Source organism: Tenebrio molitor, chromosome 4 (genome assembly GCF_963966145.1).
Source record: "Tenebrio molitor chromosome 4, icTenMoli1.1, whole genome shotgun sequence".
NCBI lineage: Eukaryota > Metazoa > Arthropoda > Insecta > Coleoptera > Tenebrionidae > Tenebrio > Tenebrio molitor.
In genome coordinates this window covers 10787331-10814196 of record NC_091049.1, presented here as the reverse complement: position 1 = coordinate 10814196, position 26866 = coordinate 10787331, and the positions used below count along the sequence as shown (strand labels likewise).

Here is a 26866-nt window from a genome sequence, read left to right as displayed (position 1 = left end):
GAGTCTGTTATATCCATATCGGCCGTATGTTGTTTTATAGTTTTCTTTATACCAATAATACTTAACATTTAACGATGATTTATTTGTAAGACTGACATTTCTCTTTACTTCAAAAATTAAATTTAGTTGTCATTTGTGCCGTAACCGTAGCAACGGCAGCAAAAATAACGGCCTCGGTCTGATAATTTTGAATAACGGCCTAGACTGTTATAGGTGTCATATCAATCAAGCATTGAGTACCTACTGATAAATCCTAATAACAGTATGGTATAAAGAAAATATTTTAAAGAAAGCGAACTTATTGCGGGAAAAATTGTTACCCGTGAAATCCAAAGCTGCGTACGAGAAGGTTTATGCAAGTTTCTGCTATTGGCGAGAAAACAACAAAGTCTCCGCTGTAACAGAAGAGGTAATACTCGCTTATTTAGACGAGAAGGTAAGTCTGGAATTATCCATTTTCAGTTACATAGTTTATAATTAATTAATTTGATTTGTAGCAAGAAACGTTGTCACCTGCATCACTTTGGCCGCATTATTCGATGCTGAAGTCCTCTTTAAAAGTGAAAGAAAACCTGTGCATCGAGAAGTTTTGTAGTGTAACTGCTTACCTCAAGCAGATAAATGTGGGACATCATGCGAAAAAATCGAAGGTGTTATCTCGTGAACATATTGAAAAGTTTTTGTTAGAAGCTGCAGACGAAACATATTTATTTGTGAAGGTATTTATGTTTTGGTTGTTAAAACAAAAAATAATAATTTTCCCTTAATTTATAGGCTGCTTTGATTTTCGGCATTGCTGGAGCATGTTGGCGCGGCGCAAGGAGTTATGCGACCTCACTGTAAATGATATTCAAGATACTGGAGAAGTTCTCATTGTAACACTTCGAGATACCAAAACGCATTTAGATAGAAAGTTCACCATTATTGGAGAAGGCTTCGTGGTTAACCCTTTACGTCCCGTGAACACATCTCATGATCGATTCTTCTTGTTTTATAATAATGGGAAGTGTACTCGACAGCCTGTGGGAATAAACACCTTCGGTCAACTTCCCTCTAAAATTGCCGCGTATCTGAAGTTAGAGGATCCTAAAACTTATACGGGGCACTGTTTCCGAAGAAGCTCCGCAACTTTGCTAGTTGCAGGAGGTGGAGATCTAGTTTCACTGAAACGACATGGCGGTTGGCGTTCTTCTACCGTCGCAGAAGGATACATCGAAGATTGCGTAGAGGAACGCATCAAAATTGCCAGAAAGGTGTTTGGGGGTACAACAACTACTACAACCGAGTTATCTACAAGTGATACTTCATCATCATCATCATCGTCAACCAATGGTGTTCAATATTTTCATAAATGTGAATTTCACTTTCATACAAATGAGAAGAATTAAATTTGAATTTTCATTATTAACTTGTATTCTGACTAGTTATACTTGTGATTAATAAACCATTCTTGTTCATACTTCTTTCGTTTTTAAATTTTTTAAAACACGTTGTTCTGGAAAACGTGTTTTAAATTGCTGTTTTTAGTGTAGGATTTAGATATTAAAAAGATGACTTAACATATGACCAACAGAAAAAATAATTAAAATGGAGTATGTAGTCAACTATGCCGTTTATATGAATATTAACAAGAATAAATGACAAATTTGAGCCGACGCAAACTGACATATCTGTAAATAACGCGAAATTGCAATATTTCGCGACGCGCTTGTGTACGTCTCTCACAATAATCTCGTTTTGTAAAACCGCCGTCCGTGACTTTTTTGTAGGACATTTTATACTGTGCTGGACAATTTGACTCTATCTGTAGCAATTTTCAAGATGGTGGCAAATTAAGGTCCAAAAACGTAATTTTCAAAGCTGTAAGGATGTTTATATATTGTTTAAACAATTGAATGGATACTTCGTGCAAATGTACGTTTTATCAGTCATCACCAAAATACAATCCTTTGTCAAGCACTTTTTTGTTTACCTACTCTTATCAACAAATATCTTTAGTTTTTCTGACAAAGGCCTTTTTTATTTTTGTGCTTAATTAAATGTTATCCTTATCAACATAAAATCCCTTCCAAGGACTCTTAAAACTGTATGTTTTTTATTACCCTTTTTTACAATAACATTTTTTCATGGTTAATTTTTTTGACGATTTCAAAAATTAAAAATATGTATTCGCATTCCAGTTTTTTGCAAATAAAACATCATGTATGAGATTCTAGTTCATAAAAAAAACCTCCAATATGAAGTTTTTATTTTTATTTATCAACAAATTTTCTTGTTGATTTTTGCAAATAGATATGAATGTTTTTTTTTTATCTTTGGCTTTGGCTTTTCCTGAATTACTTTTTTGTTTATACACATAATTCAAAGTGGAAGGTGTTTTTTAATTATTATTCTTATCAGAAATTCGCTTGAAACAAGTCAATCGGTGCTAGAAATCTGCAGCATTCATAATTTTTTTGCGCTACCAACCTATTTTCACTCGTTTCTCGGTACAGAAAGATCATCTTCCCAAATCCATGTCGGTTTTTATGGAAACAACAATATTAATAATTAATATTACAGAACTGTTATGGATGATATCATAACTGTTATAATGTACAGGGTTATTCTAAATGATTGTAGTCGAAGTAGGCCATGCCCATGTTATTACATTTTGGCCGCTTTCATGTGAACTGTCAGTTTTGTCACTGTCACTGTCATTTTTTAGGTGAAAAGTGCGGTGATGAGAATTTTATTTATTTTTGTTAAATTAACGATTGAATCGAATAAGTGAGTACACACAGTTCACACACGAGAGTTAAATTGGGTGCAAAACAACTCAATATTTTCTCATCATTTTGATGTTTTTTTTTTATGTGGAGCGGCAACCATAAATTTTACATTCAGTTTTCACGCCTACTTCGACTACAATCATTTAGAATAACCCTGTATAAAGGGTACAAAGTGCTGTTATTAACAGAAAAAAAAGTTAGAGTTTAAAATTCAACCCAACAGTATTTTGTGTGTCTAATCTCGATATACATATTTCAAGAAGCTGCTGAAGCAGTTTCAAATTTAGATGCATTCAAATCGAAAAGTACGAAAAGTGTTACAAAATTTTTGTGAATTGGACAAAAGATAACGTTGCTGGCTGGAAAAGTGTTGTTAACGAGAAATCTGTAACTTGTAACATTTATTTACTCTTTTTATCGATCAGAGTGGCCCTTTTCCATTAAGTATACGAAACAATATTTAGTTTTTAAAAGTGTTGCTACATTTTAATTGTTTGGGTCATTTGACTTAAAATAGAGATTAAAAAAAATAATATCTTTCAAAGAAACTTAACTCACAAATAATATAGCTAATATTTTAAGTAAGGCTAGAAGGTAATTTGTTCTTTGTATTTAACTATCTGTACTTTTTTTCTAATTCTGCCCTGCAACACAAATTCAAACTGAAACTGGAATAATATCAATGATTTATGATCGAGCGAGCGCGCTTTTCTTTCTTAAAACAAGAGCAATATTAAATAATATTTAACATGGGAAAACGTCAATAATTCCTTTGAAAGCAACTTCAGCTCTATCTCTACCTCCCTAAAGCTCACAATCCCTGCTCTTCCGCGCAACATATTGCAGCCATCCCATTGGACGACTGACAAATTAAACTACCCCCAGTACGACCTCCAGTCAGAAAACGCCTCCCTCGGACGGCTTCCACTCAAATATCCGCAAAACTGTTCTCAAATTACGAACAAAGCAGTCCGAAAGGCAAGTCATCCAAATTTGATAAATCGTTTCAGTGCTTCATTGCGATGAAAATGTCGTTTTCAAGTGACCATGGACCGTGGGAAGGCAACAATGTGAGTAGGCGGAAATGAAATTGTTTTATTGTTAACAAATTGTACTGAAAGGGTGCCGATTTTCCAAATTATCCCAACGAAATCGGGAGCTACGGTGGCCTATGGGATCCTCATCACTGTCTCGGAGGACAAAATCCTGCGTTAGGGGGCTATCCAGATATTTTAACGGCCTTCAATTCAGAACTAGGTAGGTCTCTTCTTCCGATTAATTTTTTAAATGAAAACACTTTTTAGTTTTAGTTTGGTACATGTAGTTTTAAAAACTCTTTTTTTGCTCTTTAGTCTGGCCAAGACAACAATGTGGAGGCCTAGTGAGCAACCGTCTGAGTCGCACCGGTCCTCAGAGTGGTGGCCAAACGCAGAAAAAACCTAGACGAAGAGTAGCCACTTTGGCCCAAAGAAGAGCCGCAAATATTCGCGAAAGACGAAGAATGTTTAATTTGAACGAAGCATTTGACAAGCTACGAAGAAAAGTAAACAACAATAAATTGTTGACACGAATGCAATTTAAAAAATTTGTGTCTTGCAGGTTCCTACTTTCGCCTACGAGAAGCGACTGTCTAGAATTGAAACTCTTCGTCTAGCCATAACGTACATCAGTTTCATGGCGGAATTGCTACACGGCCATCCTCCAGATCACAAGAATCCTGACATGTACCCACAACGGGAATATATTCCTTACGGACTGATTAACTGAAGTTAATTACACATACTCGAGAGTGCTTCCTACATGTCTTCCATTGTTTTTTCTTCTGTAGAATTTTTATTTATTATTAGTAGTGATAACGTCACAATAAAATTTACATTAAGTTAGAAATGACTTATTATATTGGCATTTAAAAAAATACTTTCAAAACAAAATCTTAACTAAACCTTAACAAATCTTCCCAAAAGCAATATTATTTCTTTATTTTGCTTCAACTTTTCTTCTAAGAGTTCGTTTCTTCTCTTAATCAAACTGGACAGTTCACGAAATCGTTCGTCTTTCTGTTCACTATTCTTCCTCAAATATTTCTTCAAGAAGTCCCCATCATCCTCTTCAAGGCTCTTCTTCTTTTTCTTATTTTTTGGAAGCCACTCTTCGTCGTCGTCATCATCGCTGGCAGCTTCATTTGTTTTCTCTCCGAAAATTTTTCGCATTTCTGTAAAGAACTCGGGCGTGGAGTCGTGACAGATGCACGAATCCACAGTTTGTTTATACTTCTGATAATTTTGGGTTAAATTCAGAAATTTCTGCGCACATTTCGGACCGTCAACGTCGTAACCAACGATACGCATTTCGTTGGCAATTTCATCCCACAGTTTGTTGCGCAACGAATATCCATCCTTAAATCTTGCTGCGTATTTTTCAGAATTTCGCAATTTCAGCAAAAGGGTGGTAGCGGCAGTGTCGGTTTCTGATGGACGACCTTTTTTGCACCAAACCGGCGTGAGGCTGACGGGCGCTCTTTTAACTACGATCCTTCTCAAAGTTGGGTCCTTGTTAAAGAGAAAATTAAATTGGCCCATTTTGGCCGCTCTGTTTATGTACTCGGCCAAGAATTGGTCGTCTTCGTTCATTCTTTTTATCGTTGGAGGCTCAGCTGTTATTGTTACTAGTTGATCATTCAGGAATAATTGTGTTGCTTCCATTTTTCAATATTTTTCCAAATCTCTGAAAATTTCGGTGGCGATTATCTTGCTACATTATACACTCACCGGCAGAAAAAGCGGAACACCATTATTATTTAAAAATCTATCGTCGCGGTATGTGGTTGCTCTTTTTCAATCAGTCTTTTGAAACCTTCTAACAGTTCGGTGACGATTAGCAAGAGGAGCCTCAATAGCATTAGCTGCATAACGGAAACAACAACAGTCTTTAACCAAAGCTACTGCTCTGGAAATATTTACACCAGCTAGAGACATTTTTTTACGTTCTGCACTTAAATTCGAAGTTAACAACAATAAAAAATTACAAAAGTTATAAAAATTTAACCAGGTTGCTTGATTATTATAAAAATGGTAAATTTAAGAAAATAAGGTTTTTAAGCAAAAAATTTGTTTTTATGCGAAATTGCTAATAAAATAGCCTATGCTAATGTTCAAGGTTATGTTTGCTATCATCGCCTCCTTGTCAAAATACATCAAAATAGGTATTATGGGAATAATTTGTTGTTGACTAATTAGTGTTCCGCTTTTTTTGCCGGTGAGTGTAGTAAATAGATATAAATGATATAATTGACACTAAAATTGTTATTATTTAGAACAATATAAATAGGTTTGTTGCAAAAAAGAACAGTCATAATCAGCATATCTTCTCCGATTGATATACATAACGGGTGTTTTTTTTTAATTTGGCGTCGAAGTAGGCGTTGAACTGTCGATTGTGAACGCACTACACAGGTTACGGATCATGGATCAGCTGTTTAAATCTTACGCTTTTACATGAGTGGTGCGATCACAATCGACTCTCCAACGCCTACTTCGACGCCAAATTTAAAAAAACACCCTTTATGTACTTCGTTATTCTATTTGAATACCTACTTTAATGCAATTCATTTTAGTTGGTAATAATTTGACTTATTTACTTAATATTTTAAACATATACATACAGGTGTATCTGAAATAAAAGTTCTTTCACATTTTTTGATTATAAACTCAGGCGTTTGACACACAAAAAAGAATCTCACTAATGGCGCAAAAAATCGGCCAAACCTTCAGGAATTGAATAAAAAAAACAAAGATGGTGTCGATTTCCGGTATTTACGCAAGTGTCGCCATTTTGAAATATTTTATTTGAACTTGGAGCAGTCGATTATAGTTGGCTACCAATTTTCATATTAATACGATTTTGGGAAATCAGAAAGTTTCTGATGAACGAGCTACGTAAATCACCCTATATATTACTGCGATTTGATGAAAATCTTCGTAGTATTTTCTTTAAATTAACATATTTTTAATTATAAAACTTTATTTAAAAAAATATGGCTCATTTTCTTTGATAATACCCCTAATCATTATGATCAAAAAGTCTTTGGATCGCGATAGCCATGAAATGTAAAAACCATCTATAGAATTTACAAGATAATATGTACAGTCGATGGACAAATAAAACTGGAACAAAAATGACAATCACGTAAGACAAAATTTACAAATTTGCATCGTTTAATTATGGCTTTATCTCAACTAGGTTAACTTTGTATTGATATATTAGGTATATAGACACTGACAAATATATTCACAATTCAATGGTCTGATTTACATAGATTAAATTTTAAGTGTCCCAGTTTTATTTGTCCACCAACCGTACCTACTTGTTTTAAAATTGCCACAGTTTTTATATAGAATTCTGGACCAAGTAATTGATTGCAAACTTATTATTAATCAAATCGACAAACCAAATAATAAGAAACATAAATTTCTATACTACATCTATCTACATTTATTTTAATTTATGTACTTAACTCTGCCTCGATTTACATATCGCATTTTGATTAATTTTAACAATTATAATGATAATTAATAATCAACTTTAAGAAGATATAAGTGATCACTATAATTTATTATTTCTTGTTCCTTAGTATTCAACGTTAAAAAAAATTCTGGCCAAATGGTTTGGTCTACTTGCTTTTGTTTCCGGTAACGTATGGAGCAGCCTCCTTATCTGTCAAATTAGTTAGTTTTTACAGCTATAGTCCATTTTTTCATTATAGTCCGATGAGCTTAGTCCGAATCAAGAAGTCGACATGACCTGCGCCTGCTTTCGACATTTGACAGCAGTGCATGGTGCTACCAATATTTGAAAATTTATACATGGCATCTTGGGATAAATATCATTAAAAATTTTAATTTTTGAGGTTTTGAGTTGTGTTCTTTCGTGCTTTCATGAGTTTTCTGCAAATTAATTCCTCCGATTTCATTTTGTTTTTCAAAAAACTGTTCTTTTCAGAACTCTTTTGATAACTACGGTGCGATCAATTAAAAAATAAATCGAGTCGGCGTGTTACCTATTCAACCCATGCTATAGCATAGGCTCCAAAGCAAACTCGATTTATTTTTTAAATGATCGCTCGGTATTTATCAACTAATAGGTAAAATATATTAAAAGTTGTTGAAAACAATACTAAACAACCAGGTTTGGACTGTCTTTAGTGTCTTTCTTTCTTCCTAGATTTTGTTTCGGCAATCCCACGTAAGGTCAATACCCTTACACGTTAATAAGAAATTTGTTAATGTATTTTACAGGGGAACGAGATAATAATGGTCCACTTCTGCCAGTGGCTGTTGTTCAAGAAAGAGTTGCGTAGCTTTTCCTTGGGATCGTATGGCGGAAATTTCAAGCAAAATTAAACGAAATGATCACAAATTTAATATAGTTAAAACCTAACCTAAAAATTTGACGTCGCTAATGGAATAAACGTACAACTCATGTCTTGCTCTAATTGCACATGCCAAAGCGAGATGCATAATGGGACGGACTTAATGAAATACGTACAAGCATCCAATAGCTTGTTTTACATTAGTATGTTGTTAAGAGATAGCAATATAACAGTTGCTCTGCTTGTTCTTGTTAATTGATCCATCGGACTATAATTAGAAAATGGACTATAACTAGATTTTTTTAAATACCGAATTTTTATTGATTTGATTAAAAATGCAAACTGACCTTTTATTAAGGTATTTTATTACTTCAACCGAATCGAATCCACTGATCTGATTTCATCTGAACTCAGATTTTAAAAAATCTTTGTAAGATTTATAAAAATTGATATAGACGATAGAAGAAAAAAACAAAACTCTAAAACCTTCACGATTAGTACCTATTTACGCAAGTTTTCCAAAAATTATCAAGTGCCATCAATAATTAATTGTTAATAGGTGGTTCTGAAAGTAAAGTCTAACCTGATGACAAGGTAGGAATAATTAAAACACAATTACTATTAATTATTTCATATTAGCGCTCTTTTAATTCATAATACATAATAATACGGTTCTGCAAAAATGAAACTTGTTTAACGAAAAAGATCTCAGTACCTACCTGTCAATTAAAAACGACAAATAATGTTTTGATACGTTTTTGACGTATACTTATGAGACTAAGCTTTATATAACCAATGAAATAATAATAAAAAAACACTCTTCTTTAGTATAACAAATAAAATCTTATTTTAACTCACCTTCAACTCCCAGATACACGATTTCCACAGATTTTCTGGAATAATACGACTGCGCGTTGTTTATCAACAATCTGACGTCACGACTGTAACCATGGATACATATTACCACAGAGCACAGACTTGATCTTATTTTCGTAAGATCTCAGTTTTATTATTTTTATTTATAGCAATTCATCAGTGAAAATAGAATCAAAATTGTCAACATAAATATAACTACAAGACAACGACAATAGAACTAAGTCAAAATAATATGAATAGAGAAAACAAACTCATCGTGATCGTGGTTTTCAAGAAAATGCCTCACAGTAGAAAGTAAAATTGGCTGTTACTTGTTGCACAAAAGTCACAAAGTCACATATTTATTCTCTGAACAATGTTAAAAATAAGAATTAATGTTAGACACCACAGAATTTTATTTTATTTAATTTTTTTTAATTCATTGAAGTCGCCTGTTCGTAAGTGGGGATTTCATCGTTGTTCGGAGGTTTCGGTAAATGAATAGCAACATTGTAGATAGGGGGAGGATCTACGCTGTCGTCGTCATCGTCTTTGGGACCACCGGCGCCTTCTAGGTACAGATCATCAACGTGAGCTCCTAGCAGTGCAAAGGAATTGTTTTTTTACCGTTGCGGCTGTTGTAGGACACCATGAGATTAACCACGTGGGAATTAACATTTTCGTCGTCACGAGGAGGCCTTATCACGGTCCTGTTCCTTCGTTCCGTCCTTTTGCAGTACCAGCAAATGTATCGATACAGTAAGAAAAAAATGATAACACCGAGCCTGTGGGAAAGGGAGTATGAAAAATTGGGGGTTGTATTTACCTAAGTTCGTTACACAATATAAATTTTGTACCAGAAATGCCAGGACTGGAAATATTTGTATTCGTATTGGGAACAGCAACCCTCCTTACAGCACACCTCGTCGTTGTAGCAGAAATAAGGCTGAAGGGGGAGGAATGGGCTATCAAAGTGGCATATTCGCAACAAGGGGGTCTAAAAATGAGCGTCGTCATCGCAGTAAAAGGTGAGACTGGGATTACCGAAGATGTTGACATTTTGACGTTTGACAGGAATTTTGTGTCGTCGTGGTTACGAATTCCTGCAAGTTCGTGGCAATGGCAAAATAGTAAATACATCATCACCTACGTAATTTAAAAGAAAAAAACAAGAAATAAAACTCAAGACTGCTGAATTTTTTCGTGTTTTGTGATACTTTAACATACAGGGTTATTCACGTAAGATGACGAGCCTGATCAGGTAAAAATGCAACCCAAAATACACTTTACAAAGCATTCATTGTGTTTTGGTATTTAAAAATTAAATCAGGAATCCAAGTAGGTATTCTATCAGTGGCGGCTGGTACAGGAGGGGCAGATGGGCAATGCTCCCCCAAAACAAATTGTAAAATAAGGATGACAATAAATATAAAAATCGTTATATTAGTCTATTCAAATATTTAAACTGTAATAAGTTCGAATCGCCTTTGTAATGTGACAATGGGTGCATTTTGTATTTTGCGCGCCGCTCAGCGTCATTTGGATCTTGCCACGATATATCGTGGATCTTGCGTTACAAAAGCGCCTCGCGGCGTAGGCAAGCACTAGCTTGCCCCGCTTCGTTTATTTTCCCCTACGACGTACGACGCTTCTACAAGTTCTCCGAGAACATCATGTTAAAAAATTCCTATGACGCCGATGCCCATCTCTGTGGGCAAGGCGACTTTGCCCACAGCGAATAAGAACACATAATTTACCGGACTTCATCGAACGTTGAATTGTTTTTAGCTCGATTGCATCCGAAGTTATGAATTTCAAATTTTAACGAGATCAACGAGATTTCAACTGATTTGCAAGTTTGCAACACTTGTCGTCTAATTCTTAATCAAACGTGTGTTTAGTGCTTTTATTTTCTGCTTTCATTCTGCATTAATAGTAACATTAGGTTTCAGTCGTGCTCTACGCAGTCGTGCTATTTACGAATATTATCATGAATTCCGCTCAATCAATTAAAAATTTAAAAACCGCCGTTGGACTTGGATTTGAAGAGCGGAAAGAAATTAAACAGTTGGGTCCACCTCGTCCAAACCTGAAAATTTGTAAACAAAATTTGATCAAGGGTAAAATTGTGGTAAGAAATTTTAACAGAGGTATGTACAATAATGCTAGTTGGTTATGTGCTTGCGATGTACGAGTAAGTAACTCATTTTATTGTTTCGTGTGTTTGGTAATGGGATCCGCTGATTGCGATCCTGCCTGCGTTCAGACCGGTGTTACAGATTTAAAACATTTGAGCCAAAAAGTTAAAAAGCATGTAATAAGCCAAAAACATTTATTTTATTCAGTCGAGTTTGGAATTTTGAGCAACACGGACCTCCGTAACCAGCTGAGTGGGGTATATCGCCTTGAAATTCAAAAACATAATGAAAAAGTGGAACAAAATCGATATATTTTAAGAAAACTTATTGACGCGATAAAATTTTGCGGGGCATTTGAGTTAGCATTACGTGAACATGATGAAGGGGTTGAGAGCAATAACCCAGGCATTTTTCGAGGATTGATAAATTTAATTGCCGAAGTTGACGATATTTTAAAATTACACATAGATCAATCTAAAAACACAGTGTTCACTGGCACTGACATGGATATAGACAGCAATAAAAAAGTATTGGGTAGGTACAATCCGAATTGATCCAAGTGTGCCCTCCCTTTCAATTTGGTCACGAGCCGCCACTGTATTCTATTAATTTGAAAGATATAATAATAATAATAATAATAATAATTTTTATTCAGAAAATACCCATAAATACACAGGTTTAACTTCGTCCATAAAAATACTAATTTTTGTTAACTACTTACTTATAAAGTTAAATGTTTACTAATGCTATAAAATTCATTGTAATTATATAATGGGTTGTTTATTAGAAAATTTTTAACAATCGCTAAAAATACTTTGGTTGGCTGCTCTCTTACTGTTCTCTCGATGGCGTTATAAAATAGATTATAGATATCTGTCATTACATTTTTCGTTCATATTTAGTATTTGGAAAGGTTTTCGAACGATGACAGAACCGATATGATCTTACTTACCCCTCACTTTTGTGACTTTCATTGCTTACTATCCCACCTCCACCCGGAGGTGGGATAGGTGCTTATTATTGTTAATTGTTATTAAATCATACTTTGTTGAGAGAGGTATTTTTCTGTCAGAACTTGACATTTATTAAACTGACGTTAAAAGCTCTCTATGTTTTATGTGAATTATAATAATGCCGGATAATGTAATAGGGATCGAGATTGCTTTGTGAATTGTCTTTTGGTTGCATTTTTCCCTGGTCAGGATCGGCATCTTACGTGAATAATCCTGTACTATAGAAAGCAATAGTTATTTTCATATGACTAGCGCTGTCAGATCACTTTTCAGGCCGAAATTTGAAGCACGAGGCGTTAGCCAAGGCTGCAAAACAGGCCGAATACCTAAAAACTGACAGCGCACGAATATTGAATAACATTTTTCGTGTTCGTTTGGGCAAAGTTTTAAAAAACATTAATTTATTGTAAATTTCGAGGATAGGTGAAACGTCTCTTGTAAAAGATAAAAAAAATTCGATTTAAACTTTCATTTTTTGGGGTTTAGCCCTGCTGGGTTAAAGACTAATTTTCAACATAATATTAGTTTTGAAAAGTCAAGTAGGTATACCTTGGAAATTTTCAAAAAACCTATTGTTCTGTAGAGTAAAGTGTCTTTTATGTGGTAAATACGACAAAATGTAATTAAGAAAAGTTGTTTAGAATCAACATCTAGGCCCCTAAACAAAATTTCAAAATCATCGGCCAACTATGATTTTTCATTTTTTTTCCATTTAATTTTTATTTTACATATTTAATTTTATTTAATTATAACTTATTAGTGTTAAGCTCGGTGTTAAGCCAGTAACTTGTAGTAATAATCTAAGCGTGAATTTTTTTTTTACTCTTAATAAGAGAACTGTTAAAAATAAAAATTCTTTGATTTGTGAAATAAACATTAAAAAAATGAAAACCCATAGTTGGCCGATGATTTTGAAATTTGGTATAGGGGCCTAGATGTTGATTCTAAACAATTTTTCTTAATAACTTTTTGTCGTGTTTGTCACATAAAAGGCACTTTACTCTAGAGGAAAATAGGTTTTTTTTGAAAATTTCCAAGGCATACCTACTTGATTTTTCAAAACTAAAATTATGTTAGAAATTAGTCTTTAACTAAGCAAGGCTGAACCCCAGAAAATGAAAATTTAAATCGAGAATTTTACAAGAGTCGTTTCACCTATCCGAAGACACACTGTATGTATTTTTACACAAACAATGAGTGCTTTTCGGTGTGGATAAAAATCATTAAAATAATTTTAACATTTATTGTTACTTTTTTAACAAAGCGTGTAGTGTTAAGCGTCGTTTTCATGGTGGCTTTACAAGCGTGGCTCTCTCGGCTAGCTTGGCTTTAGAAGAGTCGTCTTCATTTTCATGGTGGCTTGCTACTTCAAGACAGCCACGCCAACGCGCATGCGCTATTGAGCGAGCTAGCGTTGAACTGTCACATCAGCTGATTTGATTATGTAGTTGAGAGTTCGAGCGCATGCGTAAGCTTCCAAAGCCTGAGCGTGGCTTTGAAAAATAGAAATATTTCCTATTCTAGCAAAGTCCGAGCCACGCCGCGGCGTTTTTTAAAAGCTGTGCTCCCATTGGTCGAGCGGTTTCCAAGCCGAGCGAGCCACGCTTGTAAAGCCACCATGAAAACGACGCTTAAGAAGTTTTTTGTTGCCAACAGAGTTTGTTGATGCGATGGATAAACCAGTCTTCAGTGTTTTTCAGGTATGAAGGTGATAAACTGATAAATAAGGTTACCGACACCACAAGCAAAATATGTTGTTAAGTAAGGGAAAATCAAACTACACATTTCGATAAAATAGTTATTTTTGTATTAAGTGCCAAGTGCGCAGTATGATGTTTTTTGTTGGCGCATGAGAATGAGTTTTTGGTCGAGACATACGAGTATACAGGTGTCCCAGTACTCGCGGATCAAATTTAGAGTGCGTTTTCCTTGATGGTAATGAAGGTAAAAAACGTTTAGAAAAATATTCTGGGTGCAACAGCTTTTTAGTTACAGATTAATCAAATTGACCAATAGAGCTCGATCTAATTTTCCCTTTACGAGAAAATTGAGTACCTTCCCCCAATTGCCAAGCAACGTGTAATTCGTATGAATAATAAAATTATTTTCAATATTTATCTGGTCGACTCGTCGGAACAGATGTCAAAAGTGACAGGTACTTTTGAAATAACCAAAACTGGGATAATTTCGCCAAAGGCAGGCGAAAAAATGTATAGAGTCATCACCAGGGAACGCAAGAACTTTCTTCTTCCGGCAACGAATGAAATATGGTTTGTTATTACTGAAAATTTCCAGAGCAATTGTAACCTTGAGGGGTATGGGAAATTGACGGGAGGGATATGATGAATTGAACCTTAGTTGATGGAAGGTAAAATGGCGACGTAGCGTCAAGTGAGTAATATTACTACCTTAAAAATCTTAGTAAAAAGTGAAATATGCAGGGCCTGTGAAGTGAATCGGAATCACAAGAAATTTATCCTGATTCCTGTGCATACACTCTGCATCTGCAACGTACTATGGCGGACAATAAATTTAGGCCGGCCTGTCATTGAGTTGACATCAAAATGTGAAGCTGGCATTATGTTCAACTAACCCCATTTTCGATTTTTGTCATTCTTGTCATCGTGACAGCGATAATCAAAATTTAAATTGGGAAAAGAAGCGTGCACCAGAGAGAAGTGCTAACAAATCAGTTATGCTAGTGCGTCATGATCTGTAAGTTACGAAAAAGGCGAAGGAAACGCCAAACAGCTTGATAACCTTCAGTTTGACAAACTGACACATCAGTCATAATGACAATAAATCGTCGCTTGCATTGACTTTTTTGAAATGTCAGAAATTTGCCGGCCTAAATTTATTGTCCGCCATAGTATTAGCGCAGTTACACGAGCGGGACTCGTCATCGTCGAAATGAAAGAAAATATTTTTAGGAACATTCTTGACATTGCAAAAAAGCTGGAGTTACACGTAGGTTTTGAACAACAGATCAAGCACAGTGGCAGTTCTGAAAGACAGAAGACAAAACTATAGTATGATCAAAAAGTCTTTGGATTAGAGTAGCCGTGGAATTAACAAGCTATCTAGGAAATTATTTATTTCAATGATTTTTGACATTTATTTGACAACTTTCAAGTTAGCAGGTTATAATTCAAAATGTTTCAAAGAGAACATACAATTTTTATTATTAAATCATACTACAGTAACGGCAATCGTGGTGAAAATGGTGATTGGATTTATTCGCCTCGTTTATGTTTAAACGAGTTCCGTGAGAGATTAGCACTACTTTGAAGTACACATAAAAACTACGGTCGGTAGAAGTAAATAATTCTATAGATGGTTTTTACATTTAATGGCTACCGCGATCCAAAGACTTTTTGATCATACGATAGATTGAACTAACCTATTTATTTTAGCATCATTAGTAAAAATTTAAAATCAAATTTTATAACTTAAACGATGTAGAATGCAACAAATGAAATAAGAAACATGCAAAATAAAAAGTATAATTTATAACATGTATTTATATTTATAACTAGGGCCCGGATTTTAGGCAAAATGGACTATTTTTATTTTTTAAGGCACATGTATGAAACTTGTCTATAAATTATTTCTGGCTTAATTAGAGTAATTAGAGCCATATTTGATTCTGCCTATTCGGCCTAAAATGCCCTTTAAATACCTATTTTACCTTTTAACTGCCTGAACATGCCTAAAATGACCAAAAATCAATTTCATTTTTGCGGTTTTTTCCCAATTTTCGAATTCTGGGAAGTTTACGGTATTGAAAATGTAAAAGTGGTACCTCAATAAAATTTACAATGCTTTATGATTTTAAAATTTAAGGAGATGTAATTACTGAAATGTACAAAGTGCAGTACAATACAGGAATTACTTTTTCGCTTTTACGGTTGGGACCATGATGTCAGCGGTAAATACTCCGACAATACCTAAGTACCACAAACCATTAGACTGGACTGGCATAAATTACAGAGTTTATCTGTTTGCCTCTGTTCGAAGGGGTGCAGGTATACGCGGTCTAATGTTTTCTGATACTTAGGTATTGTTAGAAGCTTTAACGTTTATAAAATGGTCCTTGCCATAAAAACGAAAATTAAAATCCCGACGTGAAACAATAAGAGAAACCTTAAGGGTGTCATTTTCTAAAAATTTAAGAAATATAAAATTAACCATCTCCTCTGAAATTTGGTGGGAGACGTAAATATAAGCATTACAAATTTGTCATTTCTCGTTTACTTTATCTCCGTGCAGTGGTCGTGTTTCTTGTGAACCTGTTTAAAGTGAACATAATGCCGAAACAAAAAATTAGTTTACGCGAAAAAATATTACAGTGGACAAGCAAGAAAGATTTATATGAAATAAAATCAACCCGAGAAATGTTTTGTAAAGCTTGTGGTAAACTGGTAAGTTAAGCATAATTAAAAATATGTCATTTTATATTTTTTACTTATTTGAAAATTTTATTTTTTGTAGTTTATATGCGAAAAAAAATGTCACTTGCAACAGCATGAGCAAACGGCCATCCATAAAGAGAACATTATGACACCGCTTCGGCAAACGTTGCTGACACAGAACTTGGAGGAATCGGCAAATAGTACATTCAATATGGAACTTTGTAACGTCTTTTTAGCTGCCAATATACCATGGCACAAACTACAAAATCCTGCGTTTCAGAATTTTCTGACAAAATATTGTGGTAGAAAAATTCCGGATGAGTCTACTTTACGGAAAAATTATTTACCAAAATGCTACAAAGATGTATGAACATACTATCTTTTAATATTTAATTTAAAATTATTTTCACTTTTAGACTATTGACCGCATTCGGAATGAGCTGGATCCTTTTAACATATGGGTTTCAGTTGACGAAACAACAGATGCACTTGGGCGATATGTGGCGAATTGTCTGGTTGGGAAACTTTCAGAAGATGAACCTGGAAAATCTTATCTTTTGGCATCTAAACAATTAGAAAGGACAAATCATGAGACAATAGCTAGATTCGTAAATCAATCTTAAGGTGTTTTATCCAAAAATTGTGCATGTCACATGCTTAGCGCATGCTTTAAATCTAGTGGCTGAAAAAATTCGCTATCAATATGAAGATGTGGATAATTTAATTTCGAACGTGAAAAAAATTTTCGTTAAGGCACCTTTGAGAGTTGAAATGTACAAAGAAAAACTAAAAGAAATGCCACTGCCTCCACAGCCAATTTTAACACGATGGGGAACATGGCTTCAGGCTGCTATGTTTTACAGCGAACACTTTGATTCCATTAAAGAAGTAAGTATATAAAAGATAAGCAAATTAATTGATTGTTAAACTGTTTTTAACTACTCACAGGTTGTCATGTCCTTTGATGGAAGTTCTGCTGTTGCTATTCAAAAAGCACAGTCTATAATGAAGAAACCCGGAATAAAAAACCAATTAATTTATGTTCGCAGTAATTTTAAAATAATCTGCGAAAGTATTACTCAATTGGAAAAAAATGGGTTACCTTTAACCGATTCAATCAAAATTGTTGAAAACGTATTTACCTCCCTAAAAAAATCTCCAGGCCCTGTAGCAGCAGTAGCATTAAAAAAACTTGAAGATGTTACTGAAAAAAATCCTGGATACAAATTTCTTCTAGAATTGGCAAGAATTTTTAGAGGTGAAGATGTGCCGGAACATGACACCAAAATGGAAGAAATTTATTACAAATTTGCGCCCATTACCTCTTGCGAGGTAGAAAGAAGTTTTTCAAAATATAAGTCCATTTTGGTGGATAACCGACAATGTTTTAAAGTAGAAAATTTAGAGCAATATCTTGTATGCAATGTAAATACGTAACAATGTAAATAACTAACAAACTTGTAGTATTGTATATTAATTAATAAAAAATAATTAGTAAATATCTTGTTGTGTGTACCTACTTAAAACTTTAAAAACACATTTTTTAATTTAATTAACCACAACTTTAAGGACCTAGTATGGCTTATTTTCAGTTTTTAAGGGACTATTTGCAGTAGTTTAAGGGACTATTTTAGGCACCTATTTCCGACTTTTTAATTGCCTAAAATCCGGGCCCTATTTATAACCTTTCATCTAAAGGAATAGGCGAGCTCGTTCTATTAAATTTTCCCTTGCCAGTCTAAGCATACTTATTAGGAATAACAGTAGCCAGTGCTTCATGAATTCGGTCATTCAGTTCTTCTAAAGTATTGATAGGTTTGCGGTAAATATAGTTCTTCGAATATACTTCTGCTACCGTCGTCATCAAAGGACTGAAGAATAGCATCTTCAGTCTCTGGCGTTCTAGCTTCTCGCGGGGCAGCGGGGGACCACCAATTTCTTGTCATGTAGGTACCAAGGACCCAGTGTCTCGAGCACGATTCACCAACCGTAGAAATACGAGTACGTTATAGTTTGGATGTGGGAAACGTTGTGGAAAACGTATTGCATATTCTCTTGCATCCTCACGTGCATTGCGCCCGCACTCTCCATAAAGTATGAGCATTACGGCATACTCTGCAGCTGCATTCATGATTTCAATACGAAGTTTGACAATTTCGAATTAAATTATAACTTGACGTCAAAATGTTCACAGTTGCTCAAACATTTACTGGAAATTCCTTATCATTCTTACTAAAATTATGTTGCTAGGCAATTTAAAGTGTTGGTTAAATTTACCTGAAATTCAAATTAACAGCGTCCTTCTGATTGGTCAACTTTAATTATTCATTACAAAAAATCGATTATACCCTGGACTTTTTTTTAAACGCCATTGCTTTCAGTTATAACCAAGGAAAACGCACTCTAAGTTTGATCCGCGAGTTCTGGGATAACCTGTATAAGCACTTTTAAAAAAGCAGTTAAAAAAAGTTGATGACATCAATACTTTTTTTCACTAAGTGAAAAAAAGTGAGACTTCTAACACTAAAATCAATGAAAAATAGTTAACTTCTTTTAATGAAATTTTAAAAAATTAACAAAGCATAGAAGAAAACTTTTTGACAAATATTTTTGATCTATCAAAAAATTTCATACTTTGCGACTTGATAACGATGCATAAATGTTGCGTTTTTTAGACGGTTGTAGCAAAAAGTTGTTATTCGAATATAAAATTAAACTTTGGATTAACAAAATGTAAAATTGTAACAAAAATCTCAAGGCTAACTCCTGTATATAAAAGTGTTGAATTTATAAAGTGGACTGTTCAGTGTAAATTGGTCTAGGTCAAGATGTATCAAGACGTGTTCTATGGCATGGAATCGGTGCGTCAAAAGTTGTACAAAGAATTCAACAAAACACAAGAAGCGGTAAGTGAAGACGTGCAGATAATACGAAAGTGGTTACAAACCCAGCCCCATCTACCAGAAATCATGAGTGAGTAGTATTTGGTTGTCAAATTGCGCATTGTGAGAAACCCTTGGCAGGTGACATCGTAATTAGCAAGTTTCTCGTCTTGAATAAGTTCAGTATCGAGAAGACCAAACAGAAGATCGACATGTACTACACCATCAGAAGTCTGATTCCAGATTGGTACGACCAATGCAATCCGAAGTTGCCTTGCATGAAGGCGACAATCGACTCCTGGTAAGATTTGAAATGGCGTGCCAAGAAAGATTGATCAAAATATTTCCAGTTACGTTTTCCTGCACCCAGCGGTACTAAACGAATCGGACAGAGTTTACATGTTCAAGATGAAGAAACCAAACACTTACTCGCCTCGGGAACTGTTAATGCTCTTTGTGCAATTCTCCGAACTAAGACTAGCCGAAGATTATGCACTGGGCGACGTCTGGATCATGGACCTTGCAAATTTCACTTTAAACGATTCGCTCAAAATGACGCCCACCATAATTGTTAAGATATTCGCCATCTACGAGGTTGCTCACCGAAAATCTCCCTCTCAACCTCAACTACCGATTTTCACATTTGCAGAAAGTGTTTTCCCTTCGCGTGAGAGCAGTTTATCTCCTCAACACTCGAAGTTACATGTCTAGTATATTGGCATTTCTGAAAACGCTGCTAAAACCGAAGCTATTCAGTAGAGTGAGTAAAGCGTCACTTTTAGTTTTTGAAACATGATATTTTTCGCGTTAGATTCACGTTCACCAGGACGTGGAAGTCCTAAAAGAAATTTTTAGTGACGATATCTTACCCAAAGACTACGGTGGAAGTGGTCCCTCTTTGGAACAACTCAACGGTAGTAATTTTATTGTAGACATTATTTCGTTTCATTGCCAAATTTCAGATTTAATGAAAGTGAAACTTGAAGAATTTCAAGATCGCTTCGATCAACTGGACCAAATGAGAGTAGACGAGAGCTTGAGACCGGAAAAACTTGTTAACAATGACATTCTAGGTTTTTACGGCAATTTTAAAAAGCTTGATGTCGATTAAAATGAGGTGACGACATCTATGACAATAGAAAATTAATTGCTGTACAATAAAGTATACCTTTAGCAACACGTCTTTCAATTGATATCGTTTATTTTATTTTTTTTTAATTATATTTTATAACTTTGTAGAAAAAACAAGAACTGATTTTGAAATCTAACAAAATGAAAATTCAACCGTATGGTTGTTACGATCGTGTGTTTGTGGTTGTGGGAATTAACTTATTTTTAATAGCTATTTATGCACCAAGGGCGTTACAACAATGATTACGCCCGGAGAACGATGAATCCAGCTCGAGGGCTTTAGCCCGAGAGATGGATATCGTTCAATGGGCGTAATCATTCGGCGACGCCGTGGTGCATACAAGATTTTATTTTTCACTATACGTGTTCTTTAAAAAAAAAATAATTGGCATCTTTGCAATTATGAATTGATGAGGGCGTTATGAATTCATTACGCCCGTTTATTCTTATTACGCCCTGTTTTATTCCCCGGTTGTTATGGACATGTTTAGGTATTTCGTATCCTAGGAGTTATCATGCAATTATACTAAAGTGAAAAATAAAATTATTTATTATATCATGCACAACCAATTTTATTTTGATTAATTTCATTTACAATGGAGATTTTCAGTGTATTCAGATGGACAAATGATATTTTGACGGAGTCCAAAAATTGGTTCGAGACTATACTATACAGGGTGATTTATAATAGGTGTAAAAAACTTTGACATCGTGTTCGGGAAGTCATTTTAAGAAAAAAAAAAGTTATATAAATATAGGTCAGGTCAGGTCACGTCAAATATAGATCCTATTTTGTTTATTTACAGAACTACATCAGATTTAAATTTTATTAAAATACTTATTAAAGTAGTACAACTTTAAAAAATAGATAACTAGAAAAATAAATGACTATAAAAAATATTGTCTATAACAGTTGTTCAAAATGCCCTCCTTCAGCTCGAATGAAAGCATGACACCTCCGAACTATTGAGTTTTAAACACGCACTATGGTTGCATCATCATCATTTCATTAAATCTATTATGACCAAAAAGTGGCCAGTGACTGCACCGGGCTCTCAGGGGGTTTTCGGGGCATAGGGTGTGGGTTCACAAAATAAAAAATGGGCGCCAGGCAGCCTTTTTGAGCTGGTTTAAACTTGTCCAGCTGCCGGGACAAGTGCTCTAATTATACCCGCCTAGGGAGTGCGAACAGATACTCATAGAAGATAAAATCAAAATTAGTTTATTCGGTCTACAGCGGAAATCTCACACAAAATTGTTGTGCCGTTTTAGCACTGGTTCACACGAGTGTGATAGCGGTTCGCATGTAACCAAATAGTAAAAAAAAAATGCGGAACCAGTACTTTTAGATGATCTTAAAAATTATGTGGTCTCAACCAGAAAAGCTTTTCTTTTACAAATGACCGAAATTAACTTAAATTAACAAGATATTCTCGGACGAGTAATAAGTGGTTTTTTAAAAATCCTTGAAAGGAAATCCTCCCGAACCTTCAACTTCCTCCTGGTCTGGTTCGAGTAATTAAATGAGAATGAAATAAACCCAAGGTCAAGGCTTGGATTTCACCTTGACGATAAATAAAAATTGATTCCTACCGGAAGGGGTGAAGTTGGTGGAGTTCCGAAATGTTGATATTTGATTTTGATTTTCTAAATTGATATGTGAAAGTGAGTGCAAATTGTTAAAAAAAAATTCTTACTGTTTACAAAATACAAAAAATTACAAGAAAATGCCGAAATTGTTTAACTGAGAAGCGGGAAATTCGAGGCGCTCAAAAACTTGAAATTATCCGCAATAAATGTGAGTGTGGCGACTTATCTTTTGCCGGCTGGTAGTGCGTCCTCGAAGAGCGTCCTGTTGACTTGCGATAAGGTTCCTTAACGGTAGCGTCACGGCGTGACCTTGACGTTTTCAAAATGCCTGTCCGGAAACGAGATGATGCTCCTTACGTAACGATAATTGGTCTGGCGATGACCCAAAATAACGATGTGGCGAACGGCCACCCTCAAAACGATAGTCCAAACGAACGGCGTGTGGTCTGGCGATGACCACTCTAACGAACGATGTGGCTCTCGACCACCCTAACGAACGACCCCTAACGAATTGGCGTTAGTGTTGCGAAACTCAATCGATTCGGTAATTACCTTTCCGCTGAAAGGGGTTGCTCCACGATAAATCGAAGGAGGACTTTCCCGTACTCCTTCACGGTACGGTAACGGTAATTGGCTCGAACTACCCCTAATAGACGAAAATTAGTGAAGTGAATTCGCTAATAAAGGATGATTACCTCTATCTCGCTAGACGACGAGGGGTTTCTCGACCACGGTAAACGGTAAACGGTAGCGGTAACGGTACGGTAATTTTCGGGCTCCTCGACGGCCCCGAAGGCTGGCAGCGCCGGACGATAAGCGCCATGGCGTTCGGCAATCCGCCCTCAGGGATGATTGCGGATCCCGAACGCCACGCACGTGATTCGCAGCTCGTGACTTGCGGCACAGCCGCCCGCTCGGCGGTCGCCGACCGAGTCCTCTAATTTCCGCTCGCGATGGGTTTTTTTGGTTACCCCCGCATCTAGGATAGCAACACGAAAGATCTGGACCTTATTCCGTTGGGCGATAAGGCGTCCCGGTAATTGTACTGACCGCGCATCCCGATGACTACTTCCGGCGGTACTACACTTGCGCGCTAAATGACAGATGGTCGATCATGGCGCCGGTTTGCTTACATTGGAAATCACCGATCGGAAAATTCAGATGTTGAAGCGGTAATGTGTCGGTGAGTCCGCGCGTAATACACGATAGATGTTAACGGCTATTTCCCGCAGGATCTCGAAAGGTTGAACACACAAGGATGGAGGAAGAAGGTTGGGGAAAAGAAGAGAAGAAGATAACTTTCCGGCAAGTCACGGGAACAAAAGGGAATCGGAACTAACTTTGCCGTACGGTTACCCGAGCTGAGAAGAAGAAGAGGAGGGATTGAAGGAAAAGGAAAGGAGAATGAAGAAAAAAGAGAACGATAAACAGAGAGGCCGCAGCTAGACAGCCTAGAGGCGTGAGGCCACCTCAGCCTAAAATTTAGGGGCCAACATGTGTGGTTCCAGCCGCCCCAAAATTGGCTGGCACAAAGACTCTACAAAGAAAACTCTCGAAATGAAAACCGCGAAAGAAACAAACGAAAACCGAAAATGAAACTGAAAGTGAACCGACGACCAAAAAATGAACCCTGACCCGATAAACTAAAAATGAATTGACTGACGACACAAACAAACTGAATGATTTCGAAATGAGCGTCCCGAAAAAGGTTACGGCAGGGTGGGCGCGTCGCGACGTCATGTGCCGTGCGTTGTCTTGCTACTTCCTGATTTTCGAACAGCGATCTTATTGTCCCGCGAGTAAAAGTAGGACCTCTTGGCCTCCTACTCCGGCCAAACGAATAGTGGCACTTTGACCTGCTACACTATTTATTATTTGGTCAAGTAATTGTTCACGTGTATTCACATATTTCAACACTCTAAACCAGTCGCTTCAACTAGCCTTAAAAAAAAAATCCAAGGGGTTTAAGTCGGAAGATCTTGGGGGCCAAGCAATAAAATAAAAATCAGGTACTCTTCGGCGATACTCTCTAGAGGCCTGAAGATCATTACCATCACAATACCTATGGTCCAACCGATCTCAATGTTAGTTAGTTTACCACATGTATCACGATCACTTTGTGTAAATAAATAAATACTATTACTACAAAATGCTTTATTTTGCCCTCCGGGCTTTCGGATTCCTGATTACAAACATAAACATAAAAATAACAATTTATTATTCTCCCCCTCGCCTTTCGTTCTCTATTCTTTCTCTCCTCTTCCATTTCTCTTTCATCCATCTCCCTCTCGTCTTCGCTCCATATTTCTCCCCGTTCCCTTCTCTCCCTCTCTCTCATTTCGCCGCATCTTCTGCATCACCTTCTGCACCTTCTCTCTCTCTTCTTCCGTCCCATTCCTGTTCTCTCTCTCCTCGTCCCCACCTCTGCATCTCGCCATCATTTTTCTCTCTCACACACACTCTCTCCCCTCCCTATTGTACTTCGATTCTCTTATTCTCTCTCTTCTCTCTTACTTATCTGTGTCTTTGTCCCTCTACCTTTTTATTCGCCTTCTCCTTGTACATTTTGTCGCCGGGTCGTCTTCTTCTTCTCTCCTTCTAGAAAATTTTCTTCAGTTTCTCCTCTCTCTCGTCCCATCTAAACCACTCCAAACGTAAAATAAATGTTTATGTGAAAACCACGTCACATAAGAGTGGCGCCCAACGTGGGGCCCCACATAAAAATAACGCCACAAGATTGAATTTATTCACATTTCGACTGCTGTTTAATATCGATAATAGAGAGAAAAGGAAGATGATATCAAACTTCAGTTACATATATGTATTGTAAAACGCGAAAATATGGAAAATTTTACCATTAGAATTTTTTCGTCATCTCTTTTAATTTCCAAATACAAGCGAAAAACGAAGAAAGTTTCGATTTTCAGGAGATTATTTCACCCTTCAAACGTATCAGCACCATAGGGCATGTGTGACCTTTGACCTGAACTGAGGTGGAACAGGAAGATAGTAAAATTCCAATTTTATATCGAAATTCCTACAAAAAATCTTTTAATAAGCAACTAATACCCACAAGACTTAATTTCGATGTGTTAATACCACCAAAGTAATTTTCATATCAACAAACTGAAACAAAAAAAATTAAAATGTTTCCACATTAATGCAAATTTTGAACACTAAAAAATTATTGCAAATTCCAAAACGTTTGTTCTGAGTTTCAAAAATTATTAGCTTAGTCAAGAAGAAAATATAAATCAGTTTGAACATTTACTTTGATTGCTTGTGTTGGAAGAAATTTTTTGTTTTCAAAAGGGTATACAGGTGTCCCAGAAATGCCTTACCAGAGGAAAAAGTGAATATTTGGGTAAATGAGATAATCTGAATTTTAAAGAAAAAAACTCCCATCTCAAGCAATAATCGAGAAAAGACATCCTAAACTTGACCAATCAGAGTTGAGCACCGTCAAGGTAGATGACCACAATTTTGCGTACCCGGGATTTCGAAGTTCTCTGTCTAATTATTATCTCCAAACTTTTCGCTGAGTGTTGCGATATACCTGTCCGATTTTTTAGTAATACCTGAGGATGAGCTTCTGGTGAAATTGAAAACTTTATGTGAGCTACAGGAAAATTTATTTGAGTCATCTTGGAGTCTCACACATGCGTGTTTTCTATGGGGAGGTAGTTCTGGGACAGGCTGTATAAAGGCGTCTTTTTCATTTGTTTTTTCGTTTATTAATATCAAAATATTTAAATTCAGCCATGTAAGTATCATTTTCTTATCGAAGCATTTTTTGTAGTAATTTTGGTATATATAACATTGGAACTTTAGTGACACTATGTTTTACCTTTAAACATTGACATCTCAGAAACAATCAGTACAAACATATTCCTATATGAATCAAAATTTGCTAATCTATTTAAATTTGTAAAAATGGGAGTTTGCAAAGAAGTGGAGACAACAATATTGCGTGGACACAGATAGGGGTGGAAAAATGAAAGCGTTTCTTTTAAAAAAGTAAAATTAACCTGTCCAAGTTCTTTTCAAAAAGCTCCACAGAAAACTTAAACATGTCCCTTTCGTGTCATTTTTTAAGGTAGCAGCACAGGGCAGCAATTGTAACGGGTGTTTTTTTAAATTTGGCGTCGAAGTAGGCGTTGAACTGTCGATTGTGAACGCACTATACAGGTTACGGATCACGGATCAGCTGTTAAATCTTACGCTTTTACACGAGTGGTGCGATCTCAATCGACTCTCCAACGCCTACTTCGACGCGAAATTTAAAAAATCACCCTTTATATTATATCATTAAGAGTAGAAGTGACTCTTTTTGTGCCAAGCCCAGAGATTGAAGACCGAAACTCAGTTGAGGTTGACAACTGGGCGAAGCACAAAAAGAGCTTCTACTCTGAATGATATACATATACTATTTTATCTTCAAGCGGATCACAAAAAAAAAACATCGAACATGAACTCACTTCATTTTTCTTTTCCTGCAGTTACAATCTTCAAATTTTAAGGCACTAGTAATTTCTACTTCGCTTGAAATTTTGATAATACATATTAGTAAAGTCTTTTTTTGAGCCGTCGCTCGCCGTGCATTTCGTTTTCTAACAGTACACACTTACTTGTACTTCAGATGTTCGCTAAATACAACAAACGTTATCCACATTAATACACTTATTTCAATCATTTGTCAGAAGTAA

General features: G+C 35.8%; 4 protein-coding genes and 2 long non-coding RNA genes across 7 annotated transcripts; 4 read left to right on the top strand and 2 right to left on the bottom strand.

Annotated features, from left to right (window-relative positions):
* Window positions 1–281: 281 nt before the first annotated feature.
* On the top strand, window positions 282–947 carry LOC138129120 (uncharacterized). Its single transcript, XR_011159096.1, has 3 exons — window positions 282–436; window positions 498–719; window positions 775–947. It is a non-coding gene; the product is annotated as an uncharacterized lncRNA (long non-coding RNA).
* Window positions 948–3396: 2449 nt separating this feature from the next.
* On the top strand, window positions 3397–4670 carry LOC138128527 (protein Fer3-like). Its single transcript, XM_069044728.1, has 4 exons — window positions 3397–3841; window positions 3893–4028; window positions 4124–4314; window positions 4371–4670. The coding sequence occupies exons 1-4, from the start codon at window positions 3794–3796 to the stop codon at window positions 4536–4538; spliced, it is 543 nt and encodes a 180-aa protein (XP_068900829.1). The 5' UTR covers window positions 3397–3793; the 3' UTR covers window positions 4539–4670.
* Window positions 4591–9295, bottom strand: LOC138128526 (uncharacterized). Its single transcript, XM_069044726.1, has 2 exons — window positions 8998–9295; window positions 4591–5495 (listed from the first exon to the last, which is right to left on the bottom strand). Exon 2 carries the CDS (start codon window positions 5471–5473, stop codon window positions 4709–4711), a length of 765 nt encoding a protein of 254 aa, XP_068900827.1. The 5' UTR covers window positions 5474–5495; window positions 8998–9295; the 3' UTR covers window positions 4591–4708.
* Window positions 9296–9394: 99 nt separating this feature from the next.
* On the bottom strand, window positions 9395–10127 carry LOC138128528 (uncharacterized). The gene is made up of 4 exons (XM_069044729.1): window positions 10039–10127; window positions 9852–9991; window positions 9622–9779; window positions 9395–9565 (listed from the first exon to the last, which is right to left on the bottom strand). Exons 1-4 carry the CDS (start codon window positions 10051–10053, stop codon window positions 9429–9431), a joined length of 450 nt encoding a protein of 149 aa, XP_068900830.1. The 5' UTR covers window positions 10054–10127; the 3' UTR covers window positions 9395–9428.
* A 3062-nt stretch (window positions 10128–13189) lies between these two features.
* LOC138128525 (alpha-tocopherol transfer protein-like) lies at window positions 13190–20786 on the top strand. Of its 2 annotated transcripts, none has more exons than XM_069044724.1 (7): window positions 13190–13845; window positions 19380–19530; window positions 19581–19740; window positions 19790–20033; window positions 20089–20199; window positions 20251–20353; window positions 20402–20786. In XM_069044724.1, the coding sequence occupies exons 1-7, from the start codon at window positions 13816–13818 to the stop codon at window positions 20548–20550; spliced, it is 948 nt and encodes a 315-aa protein (XP_068900825.1). In that variant the 5' UTR covers window positions 13190–13815; the 3' UTR covers window positions 20551–20786. The 2 variants fall into 2 exon arrangements, with proteins under 2 accessions (XP_068900825.1, XP_068900826.1); XM_069044725.1 differs by lacking the exon at window positions 13190–13845 and adding an exon at window positions 18239–19325.
* Window positions 17182–18056, top strand: LOC138128529 (uncharacterized). Its single transcript, XR_011158745.1, has 2 exons — window positions 17182–17445; window positions 17506–18056. It is a non-coding gene; the product is annotated as an uncharacterized lncRNA (long non-coding RNA).
* Window positions 20787–26866: the final 6080 nt, after the last annotated feature.

Bases quoted from the DNA above. Each gene is read 5' to 3' on its own strand.
- LOC138128525 (XM_069044724.1), top strand. From the start codon at position 13,816: ATGGATAAACCAGTCTTCAGTGTTTTTCAG. The intron at 19,531-19,580 runs GTGAGTAGTATT...AACCCTTGGCAG, and splicing joins CCATCTACCAGAAATCATGA to GTGACATCGTAATTAGCAAG. The intron at 20,200-20,250 runs GTGAGTAAAGCG...TTTTCGCGTTAG, and splicing joins AACCGAAGCTATTCAGTAGA to ATTCACGTTCACCAGGACGT.
- LOC138128528 (XM_069044729.1), bottom strand. The intron at 9,780-9,851 runs GTACAAAATTTA...CCTTTCCCACAG, and splicing joins TTCCAGTCCTGGCATTTCTG to GCTCGGTGTTATCATTTTTT. The intron at 9,566-9,621 runs GTAAAAAAACAA...ATCTGTACCTAG, and splicing joins GTCCTACAACAGCCGCAACG to AAGGCGCCGGTGGTCCCAAA.
- LOC138128526 (XM_069044726.1), bottom strand. From the start codon at position 5,473: ATGGAAGCAACACAATTATTCCTGAATGATCAACTAGTAACAATAACA.
- LOC138128527 (XM_069044728.1), top strand. From the start codon at position 3,794: ATGAAAATGTCGTTTTCAAGTGACCATGGACCGTGGGAAGGCAACAAT. The intron at 3,842-3,892 runs GTGAGTAGGCGG...TTGTACTGAAAG, and splicing joins GACCGTGGGAAGGCAACAAT to GGTGCCGATTTTCCAAATTA. The intron at 4,029-4,123 runs GTAGGTCTCTTC...TTTGCTCTTTAG, and splicing joins GGCCTTCAATTCAGAACTAG to TCTGGCCAAGACAACAATGT.